The sequence below is a fragment of the Zootoca vivipara genome, chromosome 11 (genome assembly GCF_965207765.1).
Source record: "Zootoca vivipara chromosome 11, rZooViv2.hap1.1, whole genome shotgun sequence".
Classification (NCBI taxonomy): Eukaryota; Metazoa; Chordata; class Lepidosauria; order Squamata; family Lacertidae; genus Zootoca; species Zootoca vivipara.
The window spans coordinates 14,133,853-14,150,270 of NC_142594.1; the positions used below are offsets into that span (position 1 = coordinate 14,133,853).

General features: G+C 41.3%; 1 protein-coding gene across 3 annotated transcripts in view; it reads right to left on the reverse strand.

Moving 5' to 3' along the window:
* ANO10 (anoctamin 10) overlaps positions 1–16,418 on the reverse strand; it is an 88,055-nt gene that overhangs the window by 70,606 nt on the left and 1,031 nt on the right. Inside the window, exons 1-5 of one of the 3 annotated variants that reach the window (XM_035129045.3) lie at positions 11,663–12,524; positions 7,909–8,058; positions 2,709–2,903; positions 2,067–2,201; positions 356–475 (exon numbers count right to left, since the gene is read on the reverse strand). In XM_035129045.3, coding sequence (XP_034984936.3) covers positions 356–475; positions 2,067–2,201; positions 2,709–2,903; positions 7,909–8,047 — 589 coding nt within the window. In that variant the 5' untranslated portion in view covers positions 8,048–8,058; positions 11,663–12,524. Of the gene's footprint in view, positions 1–355; positions 476–2,066; positions 2,202–2,708; positions 2,904–7,908; positions 8,059–9,887; positions 12,525–16,418 lie in introns of those variants that run through there. The other 2 variants (XM_035129046.3, XM_088653870.1) reach the window with 2 other exon arrangements.

Consider the following 16,418-nt stretch of genomic DNA (forward strand, 5'->3'; position numbering starts at 1 on the left):
TGCCCATTTTGTATTAGCTCAAGCTCAGGATGAGACAAACTAAATCCATGATGGATCAGAGTAATAACCATGCAGATCAGAGGGAATTTTCCTCAAGGACAAATTGGCTAGTGTCCTTTGGTTTTGCTTCCTGGTCCCCTTCAACACGTGACCTAATTTACTTTTCTGTACCTTCACAGACTATTTGTTGGTGAACTTTCTCAATTTGTTTGTTGCTTACTCAGTTCTGGTGTGCTGTGGTCTTGAATAGGTATCTCACATCAAAGGTTGATGTACATAGCCTTATAAGTAATGAGGCCCCAATAAAATCGCACAGTTCATACCAGAAGAAGCCAAGATTGTAAGGCTATCTTACCTAAAGGCTGGTAGCTAATTTTCAGTTTTTTGTACCAGGTATGTCCAAGTTTCTTTAGTTCTTCTGGGTCATGAAGTGGAAAAATCTGAAGTAGAATACCATTGGATATTAGCCTTCGCACTGAAAGAGAAAAAAAAAGAAATAAGGGACAGTGTATTAATTCTGGAATGGTTCATGTAGCAGAGTAAATATGCATCATCTGACTTATCTTATCCAGACCCCACTAAATGATTCTCTGAATAACATTTTTCAATCTATATATTTTTTAATACGTGTAGTTTTTAGTCCTGATATCATATTCCCACACAGAGTGAAATGGGCCGGGTATAAATAAAATAACAACCATTACATAGGTTATAAAATATAGTGGTACCTTGGAAGTGGAACAGATTCCGTTCGACTTCCAAAATGATCGGAAACCAAGGCGCGGCTTCTAACTGGCTGCAGGAAGCTCCTTCACTTCCGGGTTTGCAGCGTTCGGGAGTCAAACATTTGACTTGAGGATCCAAGGTACGACTGTATAGTTTTTGGGACCCAGGTGGCGCTGTGGGTTAAACCACAGAGTCTAGGGCTTGCCGATCAGAAGGTCGGCGGTTCGAATCCCTGCAACGGGGTGAGCTCCCGTTGCTCCGGTCCCAGCTCCTGCCCACCTAGCAGTTCGAAAGCACACCAATGTGCAAGTAGATAAATAGGGACCGCTCCAGCGGGAAGGTAAACGGCGTTTCCGTGCGCTGCTCTGATTCGTCAGAAGCAGCTTTGTCATGCTGGCCACATGACCCGGAAGCTGTCTGCGGACAAACGCCGGCTCCCTCGGCCTATAGAGCGAGATGAGCGCCGCAACCCCAGAGTCGGACACGACTGGACCTGATGGTCAGGGCCCCTTTACCTTTACCTTTACAAATTTTTTTGTTCAGAAAGCCTATGCAGGCATGTAATTTGATATTAAAACCACTTAAGTATAAGTGATTTATAGTTACTAGTTCTATTTTTATGTAACTTGTTTTTATTGGTATTTTAAATGACTATTTTAGATTGTTTATTGCACATCGCTTAAAAGTCTTTTGCCCTAGTACTCAGTGTATACATTTTGCTAGACAAATAAAATGTGGCATTAATTAGTCACTTTTTGTTTAATAGTTTAGGGAATTTATTTACCACTTAATCATCGGCATTTTTAACCAAGAACATATACACGAGTGTTGCATCAGACTTACTTTTTCCAAGACAGATCCATGAGCTCAATTCTAAATTTCTGTCAAATCATGTTCACAGATCTCAGCTTTAGACACTTTACATAGATAATGGAATTTGTTCTGGATATAATATTGCTACATGTCTGTACTTTTGCAAGTGCCAAATATTATGAAATAGGCTTTTTGCCCATAGATATACATATAGAGATGGGAGCAAGCAGCACCTAAGTGCAGAATAAATCAAGCTTAAAACCTACCTGCAGCAGAAGAACCAATCAAAATACGTTAAGGAAGTTTAAGCTGCTAGGCATGTCTAGATTTCTTTTAGGTTGTTCCATCAAGGAATAATAGGAAATAGTTATATAAAATTAATGTAAGCAGAAGCTGTGGCAAACTGCACATGCCAACTTGCAATATCTAAGTTTTCTCCCAAAGCTAACGAAAATTATGGTTTCTCATACATTTTCCCCCAATATCAGAGCTTATGCAATTAACAACTTCAATACAAAGTTACTTACTAATTGACTTTCCCGGATAAAGCTTTGCCTGAGGATAACCCGGGATCATTTTTTCATCTTTGGCTCTCAGGTTTTCAAGTTCATGTTTGATGATGTACTGACACTCTGCCATTGTAAGGAAATCATGATTGTCCTCTAAATCAGAAAAGAGTTGATATGGTTGAACATGTGTTCTCTTATCTTGCAAAATTCCTAGAGGAAGCAGTTATCTGGGAGGCACAGTATGTCATCAAAGCAAGAGGTCTCTTAAGGAAATAACTAACCAAGACATTAAAATGCAATCCTATAAATGTCAAATCAGAAGAAAACTTCACTGAGTTGAATGAAACTTACTCTCAAAGAAGTTTGTATTACAGTGTCAAACCTTCAGCCTCCTACAATGGATAGCTACTTGTTCAGATCCATTTATTAAAAAAACACTGGAATCTACTTTTTTAAAAATGTTGCTTAATGTCAAAATTTAAAATTCAACAGGTTTCCACATAATGTAGGAAAGCATAATCACATTTCAAAACTCAAAAATGCATATAGTTTCATGACTGAGAGGTGAAAGTTCAATGTTCAATTTAAATGGTTTTTATGCCCTAAAAAGCAAAAACATGCAATTATGTCAGAAACAATTCTAAAAACAGTTTGATTTACCTGCAAAATCTTTGAAGGTTTTTCTAGCGGTATACGTAAAGGCTCTCATTGTGTTATCATTACATTCTTTCACCAACCCCACCGTTTCAGCTCCCAGAAGCAGCCTCAAGGGAGATGCTCCAACAATATAAATATTCTGGTTCCCTTCTATTTTCTTCCCATCTGCCATCAAGGGTTTCACCAAAAGCTGGGCTCCTTCAAAATAAGGCAAGAAATTAAACAGAACTTAATTTTAATAGAAGATATTTTAAATACATAATGAATTGGACTCATGCATTGCTCAGGCTGAGTTTCAGAGTTTAAGAGGCACAGCATCTAAAGGGTTAAATAGAAATGATTCCTTATCTATAGAACAAGTTTGTGTTATCAAGATAATAAAACAGAACATTCAGTAGTAAGGACATACTTAAATATCCAACAATCAAATCATTAAGATTTTAAAATACTTAAGTTTGGCTGGATTGTGGCCAGAGTTTGATAGATTTAAAAGGCAAGTGGAGCACAAGCCTCTGCTTGTGAGCAACAACTAAAGAGCAAGTACACAGGAGAAAACATGCATATAAGGATCTCAATAAAATGCTTATGGTTTGTGTGTGTGTTTTAAGAAAAGGCACATAAGTGCAAAGCGGTGGAGGGAACGTTCTTTCATATGTGGTGGACTTGTAAAAGAGTATTGGGAAATGATCCATAATGAATTGAAAAAATACTTTCCCAAATACTTTAAAAGTACTTTCCAAAAAAAAAAACCAGAGTCCTTTCTGTCGGGGATAATTCAGACTGAAATTCCCAGGTGTCAGAAAAGGTTATTTATGTATGCTACTACTGCGGGCCGTGTTTTGTTAGCCCAAAAATTGCAAACGAGTGCGGTCCCAACCAAAGGAGAATGGCAACTTAAGTTGGCAGAATATGCACAACTCGCAGACTTAACATATAGAATAAGAGAACAAAAAGAAAATATGTTTAAAGAAGATTGGAAAACATTTATTGAATATATGGGAAATAACTGCGTACAGCTCAAAATGCTGGCAGCATAAGATAAATTCAACAGTGTAAATATGTTTGATGGATGCAATAATGAAATACTGAATGATATAGTTTTTTGTAAAATATGCAGGGATTTAGGGTATGTAAAATGAACCATGGAAAAAGAAGGGAAGTCACTGATATCTTAAGGATGTAAAATGAGTATTTTAAATTGTAAAACAGAAAATCTAATAAAAATTATATACAAAAGGGGGGAGGGAAGCTACTTAAGATGTAGTTAAAAACAGCAAACCAATAGGATGAGGGAGCCCTTGGCTGATGGGGAAAAGAAAAACAACCCAAGAGAGAGGTTACGAGAGCATGGATAATTGTTGTAAGGCTACCTGTCCAGGAAAGGCCATGGTTGGTAAATCAGCCTAAATTGATACAGTATTGAGCTAGAGAGACCACTTGTGCTTCCAGAGACAATGCTGCAAGCCCAGGGATGGGGAAAATGTACCCTTCAGAGGCTCTCACCACACCTGATCATTGGCCATGCTGGCTGGCTCAGATGGGCATTGGGAGTCCAACAACATTTGAGAGGCACAGGTTCCCCAGCCCTGCTTTAGGGGGAATGCAAACCCTTCCAGAACAGGTTGAACACCACTCAAGCAGCTGGACGAGTCATCTATTAAAAATACCTCTATCTTTTCTAAGGGCAGCAACATGGAACAGCTAATCCATTTCTTGTTGTTCTGGATTAATGTTCCATGTGATTAGGAAGTATGCTGGCAATATTATGAGTTACTTTGACTCCATTGAATTGTATTAATTGTTTTGATGAAACGGTTGCTGTTGTTTGCTTTATTTATATGCTGTGTTTGGTATGATAGTTGCAGCATTTGTTGTTGTTTTAATGCTTTTGTGAGTTGCTTTCAGCTCAACGTTTGTTGTTGGGAAAACAAAATACAAATCTTAAATCAAATCCAAACCTCCAGGCTGTCACTATTTTTCAGGAGGGACACCAGAATTTAAAGTGGATTTAAAGTGCGCTGTTTCCCTAGCGCAACAAATTCACTGAAAAACAACAGATGAATGGTCAATAAAGACTGTATATAATCTAACCCCTGCATAACTTTTGTACAAGCAAATCGTGATGAATTCTCAACAAATAGATCCTCTTGAGCTGCAGGGTTTATTGGCCCTCATTCAGTATATTACCACAACCAAGCACTGATTAAAATACCTACTACCTCTCCTGGATTTGATAAAAAGGTGCAGTGTCAACTGCAGATTTGCAACATCTTTTTTTAAAAAATAATTTTTATTAATTTTTAGAAAAAGAAAACACATACAAAGTATACAACATAAACTCTGTCCCTTCATTTTCCCTCCACCCACAAGCCCACCTCTGCCACCAGTGAGACCCATGGGTATTGGGGAACAAAGGGGTCCATTTTAAGCTGGGTTTGACCTCCCCCCTCCTTCCTCCCCCCTCATGCCACCCCTGCCACTGAGAGGACAAAGGCGGAGGATCTCTGGGGATTGGCTTATCCCCCAGCTATTTCTTCACTATACTGGAAAAAAGAAAAACAAGGAAAAAAGGGGGGGGGAAAGCAAAAATATGAAAAGGGGGGGAAAAAGGAAAGAAAAAAAAAGGAAAAAGGAAAAATATTAATGGCTTCCACGACTCTCCTCCTCCTGGATTTCCCAACCTCTTTACATAGTTATGGCGGGTTTTCTAATCCAATTCAGAATCTTATTCTTATAATATTAACACAATCCTCCTCCTTCTTCATGCTGTCCCCCTCTGAGCCCCCCCCCCCTGCCACTGGGGTAGCCCGAGGAGTCCAGCAGTCAAAAGGTTCCATTTTTGTGTCTGGGTTTCCCTCCACCCTTCCCTCTCCCCTCAAGGCACCCCCTGCCACTGGGTACCAAGAGTAAGAAGGGGGAGACAGGCAGTTTTCCACCCAAACACCTCCTGATCACCAAAATTATTCAAAAACAAACTCTAAGCATATTTCCTCAGCCATTCTTTTTACTCCCTCCAGAAAGCTCTTAACCTTAAACTATAAAAATCTCTCCTTCCCCCCCCCCCAATGTCCCTCCTCCCAATTGGATCAGCATATCCTTTAACAGGCCAAGATTCTGACACCGTTGTTCATAAACCAAAAAAAGTACCTTAAACTAAAATTTTTACCCCACACCAATTCTTTCCCACATCCACTTCCAGACCTCTGCTCCTCCCTCTTTCTGCCTTTCCCTCCCTTCACTAACACCATTCAACATTTCAGTCTCTCCAGGATTTTCACTTCCATCAATCTTCTCTTCACTTTGCTTCTCCTTGTCGGCCTTATCTCTTTGTTCTGATCTTTGTTTTTCATCATCCAACACATATTTTTTATGGTCTGAATCAGTCTCCAAATTGTCCTCAAATTGTTGCTCCTCACACACAATCTCATAATCAAAATTGTCCTCTAAATCTTGCTCTTGCACCTCATTCTCCTTTTCTGTTGGATTGAAGCATTGCCTTTCCTTGTAGATATCTTCCCATGTTTGTAGATAGCCCAGCACAGCCTCCTGGAAAGCTCGAGAGAATTTTGTTTTCATAGTTCACTTGACCACAGGCAGACCAGAGATAAGGGCAGAAGGGTACTGGAAAATTCCTCTCTACCACGTTGTCGGCTCCATCTTGGCTGTTCTTATCCTTTGTCTTTAACCTCATCAGATTTCAAATTTACAGTCCACTTAAATCCTTTTAAAACCTTTTGAATCAATTTTTCCAATTCACAGGAATAAAATCGTCTTTCTTAGTCCTTTAACAATTTGACAGCTTTTGACAGCTGTCAAAGCGTCCTCCCCCTTGTTGCTGCTGAACCTCAAGGGGCAACGACACCGGGGGCTGGGGAGGTTTGGAAAAGTCTTTCTTTCTCTCGGGTCCGCAATCTTGAAAGAAGTTTTCCCTTTTCGGCTTGGGAATATTTAATGCGCCTCCCGACTGTCCATTTGGAAGAGATCGGCTTCCGTTACTTTAGAATCTCTTCCTATCTTCAAATTTAAAATTTTTAAGATCCGAATGGAGATTTGACTTACTTTGAAGAAGTCTTTTATTTCCTTGGAAGAATCCGCCGCTTGCAGGCTGAGGACTCGGAGCTTCACTTCAAGGAGGTAAGATGAAACCCAAAAATGGCTCCCGCGACTCCACTCCGCTGGCTCTCGATTGCTCTACTGAGCTCTCGGGCAGCAGAGGATTCGCGTCCGGAGCAAACAGCTGGGCACTATGTCACCGGGACTCTCTACCCGGTGTTTTTTCGGGGAGTCCGCTCGCTCTGCGGACTTCCCCCCCCCTCCACGAAGCCAGGGACTTCGGAGCACGAAGTCCCTGCGTCCAACTTCACCAGCGCGACGAATCGGAAGCCCCCAGATTTGCAACATCTTAGTTGAAATATCTAGATGCCCTTGCCCAGTGCTTTCATGTAGATGACAAATAGCACGGGCGAGTAGAACCCTCAACACCAGGCATCCCCAAACTGTGGCCCTCCAGATGTTTTGGCCTACAGCTCCCATGATCCCTAGCTAAGAGTACCAGTGGTCAGGGATGATGGGAATTGTAGTCCAAAACATCTGGAGGGCCGAAGTTTGGGGATGCCTGCTCAACACCATCCACACTGGCCATCCTAACAGTACTTCTAAAATCCAACTGAGGCAGCCTATCCAGAAGGATGCTACAGTCAATGAGATCAAAAGCAGCTGAAGATAATGAACAGTATCTTTATTTTGGCAGTCTCAGTTTTAAAATCAAAAACCCAACTGAAATGGACCTACACCATTTCATCTAAGAGCACCTGGAGCTGACTTAGCACATAAGACTTGTAGCTCTGTAAATGAATGCTTACAGGAAAATGACAACAGCCTTTAGAGATGGTTTCGTGCAAATGTGGATGGCAGCCTTGCTAATTAGGCTCACACATATTAAAGGAGACTTAAAGAAAATGTTCACCACACAATTTCAGCAAAAAAGGAGAGTTTTTTTGTCAATCAGTTGAATATGAAGTATCAAGATAATATTCAACCATGCAACTTTCATCTATATAAATAAAATCTCAGAATAAGATCCTTTTTCATTAAGAAATATTTAAATAAACTATATATATGTTCTTTTAAAATGTATTTGTATACAGTAATTATATTTTCATACTTTAAGAAACAGATTTACGTAGAAGTAAAGAGTACCAACCTCCATTTTTCTTCTTTTCTATTATCTTTTGTGTCAGCCATTCTTTCGTTTCATCTTTGGTGTCTTTTGCAAGCTCAACCACCACAAGTGGTTTGAAATTCGCCTCAAATGTGTCATATGCCGACCAGCTTATCTTCATCTTTTGGATAACTGGTTTACCAAAGGAATGAAAAAAGAATAAAATAGTTGTGTGCCGCAGAAGAAATGAACATTCAAGGGTATACAATTTACTGTAAATCAACAACTGGGTAGCACTATCACCTACTTTTCTTTTGCTCCCCCCCCCCTCCAGTTTTTTGCTTTGGTAAAAGCAACATTTCACCTTCAACCTTGAAGAAAGGATATTCCAGTATTTCTACATAGCTTGTTAGACTACAATTATAGACACGTTGTTGACAAAGTTCAGCTGTAAAGATTGCATTAGAAAAACCCAAATATATATTCTTTTCTATCAAATATGGCAAGCTGTCTGAGCAAATCAAGTGAACATGTTGAATTGAAAAGTTACAGTTTTAAGTTATTTAATAATGCATTTTGCTCCCTAGATCTCATTTAGTGAAATCAAAAAGTACTGTAGTTTCCTGAATGTACTATGAAATCTTGTGTCTACTCTGAAGTAAGTCCCAATGAACTGTAGTTGTATCCATGGAGGACAATCCCATATTAATGGCAATTAATTTATTTGTAAACCCCCCCCTCCATTTTCAATACTGGCTTATGCCCAGGGGTTGCAATCTAAAGCAGCATAGCAAAAGATTGCACTGCTACAAAGTTAACACATTTACCCAATTCCGAAAATAGAAAGGAATATCCTTTGTACACTGCAAATCTTTTATGTTTCTCAATTCAAACTTTGGCCAAGATAACTGTGCTGCTGTTAGTACTTTACATCATCAGCATTAATGGCTAGGCCATAAGTGAATCATTTGTTATCCTCCCTTGGTTAAGCATAACAGAGATAAATTCTGTCTAAATCAAATTAATATGCTATTAGGAAACATTTCGAAAGACCTTTTTTCCCCCTTTTGCGTATATATACTTGCAATATACATTTATGGTAATAACAATATTTAAAATTGATTGTAAGAGCTTGTATTAGCAATACTATAACAATAGATGGAGACTCTCTAGGCAGCTTCTCTCAGGATATATTAATACTACTGTATGATCAGAAATCATATGATCCTAAAACTAGGGAACGTGTCTCAAATTATTTAGGAACAATCTGTTGATAATTAGGATACTGTGTGATTTATACTCATGTCAAACCAAAGTCAAACAAGATTGAGCCACTCCTTGATGCTTCAAAAGCCTTAGTTAGATTTGCAAATACTGTAATAGAAGTCTAGTGTCTTCACAAGTTACCATTTTCCTCCTAAGTGAACGTTCATTTGCATGGGAATGTTTTGAAGGAAGCACTACTGGCAAGTTCAGATAAGCAACGAAAGGCTTGGTGTGTCATCACATAAGTAATATGTTGAGTGCAGTTTAAATGTTTAGACACATTAGAGTCAACTACACAGTTACAATTAGAAAACAATGATTCCAGGAAGATTTAAGCCTCAGAACCTCTCTTTTTTTCTATATATAACTTCTATATACAAAAACATTCAAAACCGAGCTGGAACAAGTGTTTTCTTGATGCAACGCATCACTAAGGGTTCAGAAAACACTGCTTTTATTATGATTTAAGGCTGTGCCAAGTTAACAGAGGCCGATTGTCATCTTCAAAGTAAAGCGGCTGATTTTGGGCGCCATGAAAGGAAAGCAGATTATTTAATGTACTGTTGCTATCCTTTAATCCTAAAAAGAATTTGTTTGTTTGTTTTATGAAATTTATACACTGCTTGTTTGCAAACAAAACACAAAACAAAACAAACATATATCAAAGCGGTTTATAAAAAGATAAAACAAAATCAAGAAAAAATCACTATACTTTAAAACATACAAAAGTTAAAATACTAAAACATTAAAATTACCTCAACTTCCTAAGTATCTGGATAGGCTTGTCGAAACAATGTTTTTAGCAGGTGCCCAAAAAGAGTACAGTTAAGAGATATTTTCTGCCTCAGGCGGCAAAATACCTTGTGGGCCATGAGCAGTCAGCTGCTCCAAATCAGGCAGGAAAATGTATTGAGCCACACCTCACCCTTCCCCTTACATAGAAAAAATCTCCCTATTTGAGCTGAGTTGCAGAAGCTGTGGCATGATCTTGCTATCATATATGGATATACTGGTCTCTGAAATGGGAAAAATTAGCCAGTATATACTTCCCAGTGTGTACACTGCCGGGGCAGAAAAATGCATGTGTATACAGCTGTCAGACTCCAATGAGGCACCAGCAAACTGACGGATGTACCTCTCAGATATAGACATGTGGTTGAAAGCCGTTTATCCAGGGCACTCATAATATGCATTTAGATGTATACCTCAAGGTGCCCTTGAGACAAAAGGCGCTTCCAGGTGTACGCTTATTTCGGATGTATGCTTATTCTAGAATCAGCATGCAATTATTATTATTTTGCAGCATCTACATAACATCACTGCCATCGAAATGCTAGTCTCTCTCTCTCCCCCTCCCCCTGGGCCCCAATTCAATTGGGTTCTACCCTTTCTGGAGGAAATCCAGTAAGCATTTTTTAAAAAAAGTTTTCATATGTGTGTGCCAATTATCCATTTGCATCATCTCAATAACTCATTTACAAGTTGGCAGAGCACACTCTTCATGACAATGGCCCCCAGCCACGGCCTTTTTAAGGCTATAAAATAATTTTTTGGCCAATACAGACAATATTCTACAGTGGCTTCAAAAGCCATGTCCTCTCCCTCCTCCTCCCACTGCTACTTTGCTTCACAATCAGTTTGATAGTCCCAAATTCTTCCTCGGGATTTTGCTTGGCCATTAAAAAAATACTGGGTGGGCGTGTGATTTTTCATTATAAAAGTTGCAATGTTGACATGCCAAGTTTCTCCCTCTGCAGTCAGTTGACTTCTCTCTCGAAATAAGCTGCTTTATTTGACGTGCGGACAGGACTGTCCTGAAATTCCCCCTCGCTCCGCTACAAAAACCATGGGTGGGTGGGTGAGAGAGAGCATCAAGTAAATAAATAAAAATACTTAACTAAAAGTAGGGGTTTTGACAAGGTTTTTTTACCCTGAGCGCTTGGGGGTGCCAGTTTACTTTCGATTAAAGAAAGCCCTGCCTGGAGCAGGATTTGGGGTGACGCCCCGAAGCGCCACGAGAACGGGAACGTCGGGAAACGGGCCAACTTCTCAAGGCGCTAGTCCCTGTGGAGGAAGCGCCCGTTAGGAATTTAGCTGGGAAACTGGGGGGACGGGACACCTCAACCCAATAGCAGCCTCTCTTCTCACGGGGTCGGAAAGGGAGTCGCTCCGGAGAGCCTCTCAGGCTTGCCATTCCCTCACGGAGGGCCGGGCGGCGCCAAATATGGGGGTGCGCTCGTGTGAACGGGGCAAAAAGGAGGAGGGCGACGGCGGGAATCCGCCCCTCCTCTTCCCTACACAAATTTTATTTACAGTAATTTTATTCTCCCCCCCCCAGCTTAAATGTTTGTCATAACCCTCCACATAACTCCCCGGCCGCGGGTTTCTCTCCCCGCCGCAGCCCTTTTAACGGCTTCGGGGTCGCAGGCCCTTCCTGCCTCTTCTCCCCCTCGCTCTGAGGGGAACTGAGAGAAAAAAGGGTCTCCCGTCCCCTTTAGCCCAGCCTCGCCGCCCTCACATATTCACTCACCCGCGGCCTCTTCTCTCCGCGAAGGAGGAGACTGGCGGGGACAGCCGCCAACGGGAGGAGCCGATCGGGCCACGAGGACGGGGCTGCGCGTCACTGGGCCCGCCCTCAATCCCGGGTCTACGGTAGTAGTGAAGAGCGCAGAGTTCCTCCGAAGGGGTTCTTCCCCTGTTGGTCCCTTCGGACTTCTTTCTTTCTTTTTAAATTATTTATTTGGTTTTACAGTTTAGTTTTACAATCACATATGCAACATAAAGACAAGATTCCATAGAATCTCCTGGACTTGCCTCCTCCGCTTTGTGGGTCCTCGTGCCTTATTAATCATTTCCTCCTGCATCTTTTATAATTATCCAAATCTTTTACGTCTCCATTATATCCAAAATTCACCATTAAACTACAAGTGCCATTCCAATCCTACTAACAATTTTAACTGTTTACATTGGGGTTTTTTACAATAAATTGTAAAATTTCCCCATTTTTTTTGGAAAATTTTAGTCTTCCTGATTTCTGATTCTTTCGATTTCTTTTTCTTTTCTTTTTCTTCTTCTTGGTTTTCGTGTGGGTTTTTGCAGGGAAGGCATCCGGATCTTGGGACAGGGAGCAAGGGAGATCAGGGATTAATAAAATATGGAGGGGCAGGCCCTGCCCCACATAATTGATCACATGAAACAAAACATTTTTTAGGGGGGGCTCAAATGCTTTATTAGGGGAGTTGGCTCCTGTGGTGGGGACACACACACAGGCCTTAATGTTGCAGAATTCAAAAGTTCTGAGTTCACACAGTTTGGAGCCCTTTCTAAAAGCCTTTCTTAGTATGGGAGGGGAAATCTTTTTCAGTGATCCCCAAAGTGGGCAGCATCTGCACCCCTCAAGGTGGGGATCTACCTGGGGGATCCTTCATAGTTGGGGGGCACTGGAGTTGTAAATGACTGTCGGTCTTTTATCGCTGGATCAAATCTCATCACTTTGGTTGACTCAACAGTCTTGATTGGATTTTGAATAAATTTGCAATTAATGGTTCCTATGTACTTTGAATTTTATTGGGCCGCTATCTTCCTCAGTAAGTTGTGCAAGCTGCTGTGCTGAATAATGTTTTTGGGCCGGCCCACCCATGAGGCATGATGATGATGAGGTGACCGCCTCAGGCAGTAAGATCCACAGGAACAGCAGATGAAATTGCCTGTAACAACAGTAGCAAGAGACCTCAGAGGCTTTCTTTTTTGCAAAGTTGTTAAGCTTCTTTTGGAATTTTTACCTTTTTAAGGATCTTGGCCAGGAGTTGTATTTTCACCATATCCCAAAGACGCGGGTGGCGCTGTGGGTTAAACCACTGTGCCGCTTGGGCTTGCCGATTGAATGGTTGGCAGTTCAAATCCCCGCAACAGGGTGAGCTGCCACTGCAATGATAGCCACATGTATTATTAGCCTACCCTATAGGGTTGTTGTAAGGATTATAGCAAATTCTGGGGCTCTTTGTTCCGGAATGCCTCTTGTTGATGATGGTGATGGATCCCAGTTGGGGTTGTTCAGCATACAGTACCAGCTAATATCTAAGGCTAAGCAGTACAGTACATGAGTACGATCAGAAGGTCGGCGGTTCGAATCCCCGCAACGGAGTGAGCTCCCATTGCTCAATCCCAGCTCCTGCCAACCTAGCAGTTCCAAAGCACTTCAAAAGTGCAAGTAGTTAAATAGGTACCGCTGTGGCGGGAAGGTAAACAGTGTTTCCATGCGCTGCTCTGGTTTCACCAGAAGCGGCTTAGTCATGCTGGCCACATGACCCGGAAAAACTGTCTGCGGAAGCGGACAAACGCTGGTTCCCTCGGCCTTTAAAGCGAGATAAGCACCACAACCCCAGTCGTTCACAACTGGACTTAATTGTCAGGAGTCCCTTTACCTTTACCCCAAATAAACAAAATCCTATCATTTATTACATAGTCCACCCAGGCCCTGGGAAAATAATAACAACAACAACAACAACAACAACAACAATAATTTGTTATTTATATCCTGCCCATCTGGCTGGGTTTCCCCAGCCACTCTGTCTGGCTCCACATAATAATAATAATAATAATAATAATAATAATAATAATGTGATAAAACGTAAAACATTAAAAACTTCCCTAAACATGAGCCCTTAGTCATAAGGCAAAAGGTTGTGTGATCTAATCATCTAGCTAGCTAGCATCAATTAAATACAATAATAACACTGTTATATTCTAAATAGAATAGGCTATAGCCAGTACCGTATTAGTCCTAAGAATAGACTAATTGAAATCGATAGGCTCAGAATACACCCATTGAAATTGATGGACATGTGTAATTAGCTACTTTAATTTCAGTGGATCTACTCTGACAAGATACAGTGGGAAATAGGTGCCCATTGAAATCTCTGAGATGGACCTTCCTAGTTAATGTGTTTAGGGTGCCACATTATGAAACGTCTTTCTCTAATAAATGCAAAATGGCTGAGTGTTTGATTTATGCTTAAAAAAATGTAAATGAGATGAGACACTATTTGTTGTTGCCTCCTTAGGGGACGGTTGTGTTGGAATTCCCTGGACAGCACTAGCTGCCTGTGGGATAATAAAAAAGGACGAAGGTGTGTGCACAGTTCAAGTCGATAAATTTTGCCCAGAAGAATCTTCTTGCTCGGTTGTGCCTTTCACAATGGAGATCCTCAAAACTTAACATAGCTGAGTATTGGCTAATGGGTTGTAAAGCACTCTCTCTGCCACCCTTGCAGATGGTGTGGGGTGTTGCACAACTGCATTTTGGTCGGAAGGAACTAGGCAATAGTTCCGTATCACAAGAACATGTTGCTAAAGACCAACATTTATGCTCAACAGTTAAAATGAATTTTAGAAGATCACCAAAGGCGATGTTGTCATTAATGGGCAAAGTGTTGTTTCTGACAACTGATACATTTACCATATCCAGTTGGAGACTCATCCATGAATGATGGGTTTGGGTTGGTTCATATAGGGAGAGGCGGTCCTGGAGGTATTGCAATCCTGAGCAATTAAGGCCTTATACAGTAGGTTTCCCTCTCTGTGTCAAATAACTGGGGTCAAATAAGTGTTGTTTACTTTTTATAATACATGGAAGATGGATCTCCCTCAGGAGGTTCTGGGCTCTCCTTCCTTGGAGGTTTCTAAAGAGAGGTTGGATGGCCACCTGTCATGGATGCTTTAGCTGAGTTTCTTACATTGCAGGGGGTTGGACTAGAAAGATGGCCCTAGGGGTCCCTTCCAGCTCCACGATTCTGTTTTTCTGCTTCTGTTCCTATGTAATTGTCTTTTGGATAAATTATTAAAAATGATAAATAGAACATGTTCTATTTCCAAACAAAACATTTAAATAGCTGCCTTCTACCAGTCGGATGGAGGTGGGGGTGGGCATAGCCAGGATTTTTGTTGGGGGCAGAACCTCAGATTTGTATTGATTTTTACTTATTGGGGGGACAGCTCTCCTCTGCACCCCCTTGCCTTCACCCAAGGGGGGGTCACAGGAAGGAAACAAGGTCGGAAGGGGGCTGTGGTCGGGGAAAAGGTTGGGAAACCCAGGGTTGGAGCATTGTGCTGATAATGCCAAGGTTGCAGGCTTGATCTCTGTATAGGAGAATTGCATATTCCTGCATTGCATGGACTAGATCAGGCATCCCCAAACTTGGCCCTCCAGATATTTTGGGACTCCAACTCCCATCATCCCTAGCTAACAAGGCCAGTGGTCAGGGGTGATGGGAATTGTAGTCCCAAAACATCTGGGGGACCGAGTTTGGGGATGCCTGGACTAGATGATACCCAGGGTTCCTTCCAACTCTACATTTCCCTGATTCTGTATCTGCTGCTGTTGCTGCTGACAACATGAATGGTGGTTCATGGTGGGCAGAAGCTGTGGAAGCTGACACTTGATGACCTGGTTCTGCACGAAGAGACAGCCAAGATGGTCTCTGGCCTCTTCAGCAGCCTCAGCTTTTGTAGCTGGAGTCAGCCACGGTCCCTCCCTCCTAGGCTAGATAGAATAAGGCCTGCGGGCAGGTCTTCCAGGATCCAGTTTCCAGGATTATTTTTAGAAAGGCATATGCTCCAAATGTATGGTGTGTATGCAAAGACTTGAAAGCCCACATTTTACATGCAGAAAGATTTGAAGGAATAGAAACAATATCACGCATATGTTCAGGGTGAGAGTTCCAGACAGTAATAGAAAATGAAATTGTTTGTGGGCAGGAGACCTTTGGGTAGCTGAAAATGGTTTTGTTGGAGGAGCGAAGGTCATAGGCAGATTGATATACAGTATTAAGAAATACAGGAAGGAAGAAATAAAGGAAGGAAGACAGGCAAAGGCTCTTGAGCACTTTTAAAAGCAATCACAATTTGTGATGGGTGAGGAGAGCCAGTATAGGATAAAGGGGCATTGCCTAAGGAAGGTGATTGAATTTGGCAAGTTAGTGGGGAAAGCACTGAAATGTGACAAGGAAGACCAGAAACTAGTGAAGGTAGATGAGTGGAGTTTTAGCTGTCCAATCTTGCTCCGGAGTAAGTTGCGTGGAAGTCAGTCCAGTCACTGGGAGCGCAGGGAACTGGAGTGCAGGCCCGGATTTAGGTTGCTGAGACCCTAACCCTTTGTCAAAAACAAATTGTCACTGTTTTTTGTGTTGAATATATGCTATATGGTAATTTATGGACCTGATAGGTATCTAAAGCCATTTGCACATAACAAAATGTGTATTTTATCAAAGTAATTGTTGACAAGGTCG